This window comes from Nematolebias whitei, chromosome 13 (assembly GCF_014905685.2).
Source record: "Nematolebias whitei isolate Nwh7 chromosome 13, NemWhi1, whole genome shotgun sequence".
NCBI lineage: Eukaryota > Metazoa > Chordata > Actinopteri > Cyprinodontiformes > Rivulidae > Nematolebias > Nematolebias whitei.
In genome coordinates, this window is record NC_056510.1 from 40,666,781 (window position 1) to 40,678,098 (window position 11,318).

The window sequence follows — 11,318 nt, forward strand, 5'->3', positions numbered from 1 at the left end:
TCTACTACACACTTTCATACAGCACTCTACTATACACACACTCATACAGCACTCTACTACACACACATTCATACAGCACTTTACTACACACATTCATACAACACTCTACTATACACACATTCATACAGCACTCTACTACACACATTCATACAGCACTCTACTACACACATTCATACAGCACTCTACTATACACACATTCATACAGCACTCTACTAGATCTCTACAAAGCTATCCTGAATCTGTAAAGACTAATCAGTGCTTTGTATGTCTTTCAAACTCTGATGGGACACACATCAGTGACAATGAGGGGTTCAGTGTCTTGCCCAAGGACACTTCAACATGTGACTGCTGGTGGAATCGAACCCCCAGCTCTCCCATTGGAGTACAACGGCTCTAACCACTCAGCCACAGCTGCCCCACTATAATTTTTGTATCTAACATTTTTTGCAGAGCCTGTTTGCCCTCATCCTCCTGCTCAGTTTTTGACAGTTTTCATGAACTCCAAAGGTTATCTGGATATTTACTCCAGACTTTTCCACAACTGCAGGAAGGTTTGGGCAGGAGATGTGCTGTCAGAGCTGGATATCATTTAGTCATGTCAGATCATGTCAGTGTGCGTACATCTGAAAATTTGATTTTAAAATTATGCTATTAAAATTGTTGTTTCTTTATTATGGGGCAGCTGTGGCTGAGTGGTTAGAGCAGTCGTCCTCCAATGCAAGTCACATGCCGAAGTGTCCCTGGGCAAGATGCTGAACCCCTAGTTGCCTCTGATGTGTGTCCCATTGGTGTATGAATGTGATCTAAAGCACAGATTAGTCTCTTTAGAATGATTTGTTCAATTAACTTTGTAGAGATCTATTATAGAGCTGTTTGAATGGGTAAATGAGGCACAGATTGTTGTAAAGAGCTTTGAGTATCTCAATAAGATAGAAAGGCGCTATATAAGTACAGTCCATTTACCATTTATTTAAAGTTTGTCAGCGTTGTAGATTTAAATCTTTGATTGCTGTTCATATGTTTGTCCATCACTAATGGAGTATGGTGTAGAAACTCCAACACATGCATGTCTTTTAGTTTCTGTTCCAGAGCTTTATCTGCAATGTGAACACCTGGGTGTATTCACCCATCTTGCAAACCTCTTTCTTCTTTCCACATACTTTTTTCTAGTATAGATTATGTGGATAGGATTTCAGAAAATGACAAAATGACAAATAAAACTAAAGTTTGTTGTAACGTGTAAATTGCTGTGGGTTGTTTTATAGTTGGATGTAATTTATTGAGAAACATTTTCCATTTAGTTATAATGTTAATATTTTACAGTGATATTACATTTAAATCAGGGGTGGGCAACTTGTTTTCCTAAAACACCACATAAGGAATTGAGACAAAAAAATGTAGTAGTTAATAGGTCTAGGAGAATAAACAGAACGGAATCTAAAAATTACCAAAAAGGCATGAATAAATGAATACATATTTTTATGGATTTTGTTTGTATTAAATATTTTTATTTTTATTTATTTTCTTAACTACACTAGTTTCAGTTCTCCATATGGTTTATTTTATTCTTGAAGAAAGACTGACACTTCACGCATGCACACACACACACACACACACGCACACACACACACACACGCACGCACGCACGCACGCACGCACGCACGCACGCACGCACGCACACACACACACACACACACACACACACACACACTCTCACAAATACTGTCCAAACAAAGACAGTTTGTCTTCCTCTTCAGAAGTAAATCAGCTTTATTGAATGTCCTGATGCTCAATAATCCAGGTAGGTAAATCTAACATGGTTGACTGTCATCAGTGATCTCCTTCAGACTCAGACTGAAGAAGTCTTTTGGACAAAAGACTTCTTCGGACTCGGACTGAAGAAATCTTTTGGTTAAAAGACAAAACGTTTCAACAAAGACGAATCTGTCCAGAGGACCTGACTCAGTCTTGTTAGATTTGTCAACTTGCATTATTGAGCAGCATCAGGACATTTTTAATTGACTCAGCCTGGTTAGACAGCTTTTTTTAAGCATCTTTAAGTGTAAAAAGTTCTCACAACTAAACACAAACATTCTATTTGTGTGTTCATTTGGTTTTATAAATAAATGTTTTTCAAGGCCTTTTTATTACAAAGTAGAAAGTTGCTTTCTGGTTTCTGGTTATTGAACATGGACTTTGTTGTTTCTGGTTTTGGTTTTTCTATACTGAATTTGAGTGTTTTTTTTCAAGCCGATAACGTATATTATACTTTGTAATTGTGTTATATTTCAGACAGAACCACATTTTCTTTGTGTTGCAGTAATATTGATCAAAGTCAATATGATTTGTTCCTACTAAAACAGAAACAAAGTGTTCCAATTTCGGATTTAACAAGTTGAAGTGTGCTTGTGTGAGGAGACGGGCTTCATGAATGTTATTTTCAGCGCTGACTCAGAAGAGGTTTCACAGCCTTGTGGTTCAAATGTGTGTGTTTCTGTCCACATCTGTTTGTCTTTATGTGTGTATCACTGTATCATATGGCTTTCTGTTTTTAGAATATATTCTCAGAATTATTCCCACAGAAGACAAACTGCCTCAAAGCTTAAAATGTCTCATTTATATAAAAACAAGTTATTTCAGCCTAGTGCTTTGCTAAATTGATCAACATTACAGTATTTTGATTTGTTTCCATCTTTTTGTACATGCTTATTAAAAATGAGTAAAGTTGCTGTGAATTGACAGAAATATACAGCTTACCTGTCATTAAAACCTTCCTTGAAAATATTTGATCTTAATAAGTTTTCATGTTGTTTGGGTATTAATGAATGGATCTACATCAGTTGGTTATTTAGTTATAACCAATTATGCTGTCTCCGAAAGATGAGTTGTAGCTATAAAGCATAGATATAAAGCAATTATTACTTTATGAGAATCATCCAGTGAAGGAGATTTTGCTATACACAGTAAAATCCTGAGTGTCAGCTAAGCAGTGTCAGAGCATGCAAACTCTATAAGAGTCAATTCAACAACAGTGAGCGTAAAATGCCTCTTTATGTACTGCAGTGTTGGTGAAAATATTCAGAGTTAAAATAAGTTTTGTAAAAATAACTCTTTACAATGAAACTTGTCAAGTGTTAAAGGAAATGCGCTCTCTTGTAGTTAATATAACACCATAATTCAGTGTTAATGAAAATTCTCCAAAATGAGTGTAAAAAAAGTACTTGATAAGCTCCGCCCCCTTCCACCTCGTGCCAGACTGACCAGAATTTTCTCAGCGCCGTTTTGACCTTCTCTGTGTTGTTGGAAAAATCACGGTAAGCTTCCTTAATGTTCCATGTTTTCTGAATTTTCATTGTCGTTACAGTTATCATCATAACATATTAAAACAACACTGTGCTTCAGACAGAACTTGTTTTAGTAAAAAATATGCTTTTCACGTGACTAATGTGGAGTTGTTAGCTAGCTTAAACCTGCAAAATGTTATCCTATTTAGCGTTAAATAAGGATGGCATTTTAGACAAAATATTGCATTAACTGGTCACTACACTTCCAAATGTTGATAGGAACTTGTAAAATATACTTAGGGGCTGATTTGGAGAATTGATTTCATTCAGATAAAGTCCTGGAGATCATTTGGTTTTGTGTCATGTTGCAATAAACTGTTTCCAAATGTTTAGATTGACCAAGATTTCATTCTGGAATTTGGAGAAGATATTGCTTCCAGGTTTTTGGAGAGGTTAGTGCCAAAATTGATTTTTTTTAATCCACTTCATAGGTTTAGTAAATCTTCATCAAATATGCCCATTTATAATTTTTTCCATTGGTTGCATAAACTGCAAACATTCGCTTTATATTGGAATACTTTTGTCTGTATTTTTGTATTTTATATAATTTGTCCACAAGGTAGTGTATGGTTTCCAGCAGGGGTGTAACGGTACGCTAACATCACATTTCGGTTCAGTTCAGTTTCAAGGAGGGCTTGGTTCGGTTAATTTTCTGTACAATAAAGGCTAAAATAAAGATTTACAAAATGTTTATTTTGAAAATATGCCAAGTAAACAAGTTCAGTCATTATAGACTTCTTAGCTGGAGGTGATCTGGTGGATGAAGAAGACTCGGCTGCTGTCATCCTCAGACTGCAAACAACACAGAGATAAAAACAAATTGAGTTAATAAGATTATAATTTTAAATTTAAAAAAAGTTAATTACATCACAATAATACAATAATACCTCTTGTTGCACGGTCATCATACGAGGTGGTTGAATATTCTCTCTCACTCATCGTCGATGTGGCAGGGCTTTAAATCTGGGGTCGGGCTTGTTGACAATATCAGTTTTAGCTTTTACATAAAGTGCTGCTGCAACTTTTTGGCTGAAGTGTTGACGTGATGGGATGTCGGAGACAGCGGGGCTCAAGAACTTTAAAGTCGGTGCATCAACAACATTCTGACGTCGATCCAGAGCTTTAAAGCCTCCTACATCTTGTGTTATTGCTTTGGACCGATCTGAATTACCTGATAACGGTTGTTTAAATGCTGCTGTTATCGGTTTGAACCAAACTACGTTCACATTCAGATGACGTCGTTTCAAGAACGTTAACAAGTTAGACGTGTTGCCTGCGGCAGATCCAGTCTCCATGAAACAACGTCGACACACAGCTTTGGATTTGTTCACTTGTCTTTTAACTTAACAAGAAAGCCGTAATGTTCCCAAACAGGAGACCGCAACGAGATGTCTTGTTCGTTGCCTGCTAGGTTGCTAATGCTATGCGTGTTGCAAGATAATTGCACCGTGCTGAAACACACGTAGGAACTTTAGTTTTGCGACTCATAATCTTTCGTTAATAAAATTTAATTAGTGAAAAAACAACCGAAATGGTACGCACCTGGACCGAACCGAACATGCTGTACCGAAACTGTTCAATACTCCCACGTGTACCGTTACACCACTAGTTTCCATTGATTATTTTAAATGTTTTCATTAGTACTTTTTTCTTCATTGTTTTCTGCGCTCAGTTAATAGAATGCCTTTTACTTTAGGTGGCCGACTGTTTTCAAGTAGAAAGTTGTCCAGCAGAGCCTCTTCCTGCCTCAACACACCTTGAAGAACTGATCTACAGTGTTGAAGGAGCTCCAAGTGAGGAGGAACTGGAGGAGACTATTACCTCTGGTAAATGATGTCCGGTAGAACTTAAACTTTTCTCTATAAAATACATATTGATAGTAACTGGGGATAATAAATACTTTTATATTTAATTTAATTTCCCATTGGATTTTAAGTTTTGGCTTTAAAGGGATAACTTTATTATAGTTGCAAGTTTTTCTTCATTTTCACGCTCTGTCATTTCTGTTCACACAGGCTGGGACAGTGATCTTGCTTCCATCATTCTCTTGCTCCACCTGATTCCTCCTTCTTGTCAGGGTCGCAAAAGACCTGGCAAGGTTTCTGCATCCCAGGCTGAGAAGCACCATGTGGTCTTCCAGAAGGTTTGCTCTGTATGCTAATTTTTGCACCATCTTTTATCTGTTCCCTTAATCCTCTTTGTCTATAATTATTTTCATATATGAAATGGATTCTGGTTTAAAATATATATTGCACCAAAATTATTCATTTTATTGTCATGCATTATGTTTGGGGGGCAGAGAATGTTGGCTAGGTGTTGATTTGAACCTTGATGGGAAAAGCTTCTAGCAGTTAGTTTTGACTGAAATTTTTAAATCCCAAATATTTGCCTTTTTTTCTTCATATTTTTATACTTAGAGTGGAACAAGCATCCAGGACCATGTTGATACCATCAGTTCCACTACGCAACCCTACCTACTTGCTGTTGGGACAAAGAGGAGAACCAGCCACGAGTTCTTTGTTGTTCTGGACAAGCAGGTCATACCATGCAAGTCAACCAGCTCACTTGGAGCTTTTGATTAACTTTTTAAGGCTCACTTTGTATTTGGAACTGTTTATAATCAAATGCTGCACAACATGTATGTCTTCATGCAAACAACCATCTACAACATAGATGTTGGAAACGTGGGAATTTATTTACACTTAGAGTGGTGTCCGTCACCTTTTTTGGAAACACATTTGTGTTTATCTTGAGATAATTTTGCACCTCTATGTATTTCACTTCCGAATGTTATGATTGTAAAATGTTAACTCCAAAATATTGGTGGTTGCAGTTAATTATTGGTTCAAAGGACAAAATCTGTCTTCTGACACTTGTCACCCATCTTTAACCTCTCTGCATATCAAACACAAACCAGTGCCAACATTACTTTCAACTGGGGCTGCAGAATTTTATCTGCAACAACAGCAACATATGGTACTCCTAATTGGTCACTGGTAATTGACCAATTCTAAAGCTCTGATTTGAAAAGCTTTTGTGTAATTTGTGGCAACAAATTTTAATTGACCCTCTTAAAAATGGGTGCTTTTAACATTGTCACTGACCACTTTTATGATTGATACAGTTAAGGATATTTTTCCTTTGATAAAAATGGCACTAATGATGACAAGGTCTTCAAAAAATATTTCACTTACAGCAGTCCTTCTCAAATAGTGGGGCGCGCCCCCCTGGGGGGGCCCAGGGCAATGCCAGGGGGCGCGCATGTGACCCTAGAAAACATGCTTTTTTGGCTGCAGGGAGTAGTTTTTTTTTTTTTCCCCACCATTCTCATTTTTTCACGTGCGTTCCCAATAATAAAGTTATGAACAAATATGGCTGCCTTGTCATTTTGGGGGCCATGCATGAACCATGTCTCTCCTCTGCTGCTGACATGATAAATAAACTCGGACCATCACCTCCTCCATCCTCCGCTGCTGTTTTTATGTCCATGCGCTCTGGACGTCCCTCACAGCGCGCATGCAACAAAGAGTAAACTCAAGCGAGAGCGACACCTGCCCCCTCTTTCCTCTTTTGTGTTGACTAAATGTTTTAGTTTTATCGGTGAGTTTGTCAAAGCACAATTTACAGAAGTAATGTTTAATAAGTGTTAGGACTCTATTCTTTGCTAACAAAATAAATTCACCTCCTCAGTTAAGCTGCTGTTTTTTGATGCTCTGGACGTTTGTCACTCACAGCACGCAGGTGACAAAGAGTAACTCAAAGCGAGAGGGTTACCTGCCCCTCTTTCTTCTTACATGTTGACAATTTTTTAGTTTTATCTATGAGTGAGCTCATTGATCCTGACTTCCTCATTTTGATTTTAAAAAATCAGCATAAATTGTTTTATTCATTTTTGTTTTGTAGGCCAAAGTGTTTTATTTAACACTCCTGAGTTAAAATGTTGCGGATCAATTTTAATTTATTATTATTTATTGATTATATTTAATTTTATTTTTCAGTATCAAATGGTCAAAAATGTTTACAGTTTAAAAAAGGAATTTTTTGTTTTCAGGCAAATTGATGCACTGTAAGTTGTTTCTGTTACAGACTAAAAAACAATGTTAATAAAGTTATTCTTCCTTGTAAGTTGATCTATATTCTTTATTTTCCTTTAATGTTAAAAAGGACACAATGTTAGGCAGAGGTGTACTTATAACAATTTACAGTCGCCGCAGAGAGTTTTGGGGGGTGGGGTGGGGATGAAAGGTTTACTGCTGGGGGGGGGGGGGGGGGGGGGGGGCAATAACAGAAAATAATTGAGAAGCACTGACTTAGAGTAATGGTTAAATATCTTCCAGTAAATTCACCATGTTTTAGAAAAGTTTTTTTTTTCTTAGTCAAACTGAAATGGCAAAGAAGCCTTTGTATTTTATTTTTGTATGAAGGTTAATAAATTTATAAGATGAGTAAGATAATGTGTTGTGTCCTACAAATCATTTTGCAGAGTTTTGGCTGTTAAGAAATATTAATAGATTTAATATAAAACAGTATATAATTATTATTATTTTTTTTTTTCAGTGGCAGGATTAGTTGCAGATTAACAGTGTTTAGAGTTAAATTTAATTAACAGCGAGTGTTACATAGATCTTACACTTATTAAGAAAATATTGTAGGAGATGATTTATAATAACACTTAAAAAGTAGTAATGTCATATTTAAATAACACTGAGTGTTATTTATCTCATAGAGTAAACGAATATTAACAATTGTGAGTGTTAATTAAATTTTACTCTACAACTAAATTGAACTCTAATCAGAGTAAAATCAACTCTGAAAATGTAACACTGAGAGCAATGTAACTAACACTGTACAGGGCGGGACCATATGTACCCTGGTTCAGTGTTAAAATTTACTCTTTTAGTGTTGTTCTGACATTGCTCATTTAAGAGACAGACAGACACACACACACACATACATTTTGTATCATAGTTGACTATTTTCGGAATTAAGCTGCGGTTGAATTTGCATTATGCTGTATCTTAATATAAATAGCGACAACATTCTTGTATTTCCTGTGTTGTGACATAAACTGGTCTCATATAGTCCCAATGTCTCCCTTGTCTCCTCCTTGTTGGTGAATCAAAGATGTGTGTTGTGTTGCAGTCGGAATCAGCTTGGCTCTCTGCCGGCTTGCTTGTGTGGTTTACCTCTGAGAGTCCTCAACGCCAGCAACAACAAGCTGGTGAGCCTGCCGGAGACCATCGGACAGCTGTGTGGCCTCATGGAACTGGTGAGTGTTCATGCGCAACACAGTGTGGTTGTTTGCCTTCCTCTGGACTGGTTAATGATGCTTATAGATTACTGTTGGTCATTTCTCTTAGTGAATGTGTTCAGCTTAGATCTGCTTATTACAGACTTCATTACAATTTTTCAATTTGTATATACAAGAAGCCACTACTTCACGGTCCCTTTTACACTGAATGAAACTTTGCTTTGATGGAAATAAAAAGCCAGAAAATGGATGGTCTTTGCGGTGTAGGGAGAGGGCTTCTGTCCGGACACCCTTTAACATGTGTGTACGCTAAACGTAATCTGGACTGGCCTCACCCCACAAATATATATTGTTACATGAGTTCTTGTAGCAAAATTAATTCCTCTCCCTCGAAGAAAAACACAAAGAATCTGGTAATTTAAATACAATTCTGTAACATTTATTTTCAGTTTGAATTATGACAATAAAGATTATGGCAGGAAGACGTCCATTACTCATGCGGATGCATGAAGGAAGCTGGTGGCCCGCATTCCCAAGAAGGATGTCGTTTCTCAGGGCTGCAGTCCGTTTGGCGCATACCTTTTACTCCAGAGTGTTTGAGGTTTTAGGACTTTCTCTCCATCTCTTCACCAGGACACTTCTTCATCATGGCTGCTTCTCAGAGAGTCTCAGCAACTGCCCTCAGCTGCTGGAAACAACCACTCTTTACATCTGCTCAGCTCAGCTGCCGAGGCTGCCGTTCTACAACTACTGGTGTTCCGTTTACCTGACACCACAGAAGACTTGCCCCCTTAACTTTTAACCAATCAGAGAGCTTCTCACAGTGGGTGTATCCCAATTGTATAATTAATGTAATTATACCTCCCTTCTCAAAGTTCTCAGAGAAGATACACAATGACCCCTTAGTTAAAATGGACTGACACCTTGCATAAACGCCATTCCTTTGAACACAATGCAAGTTTGACTGTAGCAAAATACTGTAAAACAGTGGGGTGTCTTTCAGTCTTTGTTCAACTGAAGTTAACTTCCCTCATTGCTATGACGATCAGTCCCTGTTGATAAGGCAAAGTGGAGTTCTTTGATGATGATATCTTTTAAGGGACACAAAGTCTGTTGACTCAGAATAGAAGGAGGGGATCCAGAATCATACAAAATGTCAGGGTGGTCCAAGCTGTAGATTGTAACACACACAGAGAAAGGATAACAAAGAAACTTCCTGTGTCATAACAGGATGCCAGTATCTGTCTTCAGATTAGCAAAAAGGGAGGAGTGTAAGAGACGCACGCGGTGTCTCTGAGTACGCACTGTTTCTTTGAGGATGGATGGATGGATGGATGGATGGACGGACGATACATTCCCCCACTTGCGATTTACAACTTGGGTACCTTGTTGGTGAATTGCAATTAACAGCGTCCTTGCTTTAGGAGTGTTCAAAAGAGTCACGGTTGATAGTTCCATGAATGAAACAGGAAGTGAGGATGTTCCACAAAGTTCAATGGATAAATCCACAGAACGAAACAATAAGTTGAGGGTATTCCACAAAGTCAATCCATAGAAAAGGAAACAAAAATAACAAAAGTATTCCAACTGGTGTCCACGATGTCCTCTGGAGGGCATGGTGAAGTAGACCAAGGATGACGGTATAGACCAAGGTTGATGATGATGTAGACCAGGGGTGGGCAAATTTTAGACACGCGGGCCACACTGAATTCTAAAATTGGAGCGAAGGGCCAGGAACAGATGGATGGAGTGTTTTGTGATGTTACACCCCAGCGCAATAACGGCCACCAGGACGCAATTAATTATGGGCGATTCCACCTTCTGCACCACTCAAGCATCCACTAAGTCATAATTATAGTATGATAGAACTAGGGATGGGGCAGATCCATAATTTACGTATCGGGCTCCGTTACATCAAAATTTACGTATCAGATTTTTCTGATCCAACCTGCAGAGATTTCCGATCCATGATGCATGTCTGTCTCCAAGTAAAACGTCTCCACATATGATTCCCTGTCAGCTGCTCTGCACGCTGGCTTCAAACTATGGAATGGATTTACTGAACGGAGGCGTGTCTAATGAACCCAGAGTAATATGACCAGCCTCACATTCAAGAAATCCATTCAGCTACAGCGTGCTGTAGCACTGTGGCTAATGGCTAACCAACTTTTCATCTAAACATGTCCGCTGTGTGGAAGTATTTTACACTAGAAACCCCACAAAACAAGACAGCAACGTGCAATGTCTGCAGAGCCATGGCACCACATTAAACCGCCGTAAAGTTAGTTTTACATTGGACATTGGAGCTCTGGGGCTTCAGCGGCGTGTTATTGTTGTTCAGTCCAGAAAAGGCAATCTGATTTCGGTCAGCCGCGCTCAGTCTGACCCGCTCAGTCTGCCCATCTCGGAGGAGGAGCAGACTGAGCGCAGCTGACCGAAATCAGATTGCCTTTTCTGGACTGAACGACAATAACACGCCGCTGAAGCCCCAGAGCTCAACTGTTTACCGAGAAATTGCTAAACTTCACCATAATTAATGACCATGACTATCAGCAGTAGAAAATGAAGGATTTCGCAGCTTGATACTTGCAGCCAAGATATAGTTTACCCTCCAGGAGTTATTTATCAGTACAACAGTAGATAATAATAAAAAGCATATGAATTGAAAAATACAAGAAAAAATATATATAAAATATATATATATATATATATATATATATATA

At 38.1% G+C, this 11,318-nt stretch overlaps 1 protein-coding gene across 1 annotated transcript in view; it reads left to right on the plus strand.

The window, feature by feature from the left end:
* Positions 1–11,318, plus strand: part of lrch1 (leucine-rich repeats and calponin homology (CH) domain containing 1) — a 209,827-nt gene that overhangs the window by 73,540 nt on the left and 124,969 nt on the right. Inside the window, exon 3 of the mRNA XM_037686710.1 lies at positions 8,487–8,635. Within this exon, the coding sequence (XP_037542638.1) occupies positions 8,487–8,635 (149 nt within the window). The remainder of the gene's footprint in view (positions 1–8,486; positions 8,636–11,318) is intronic.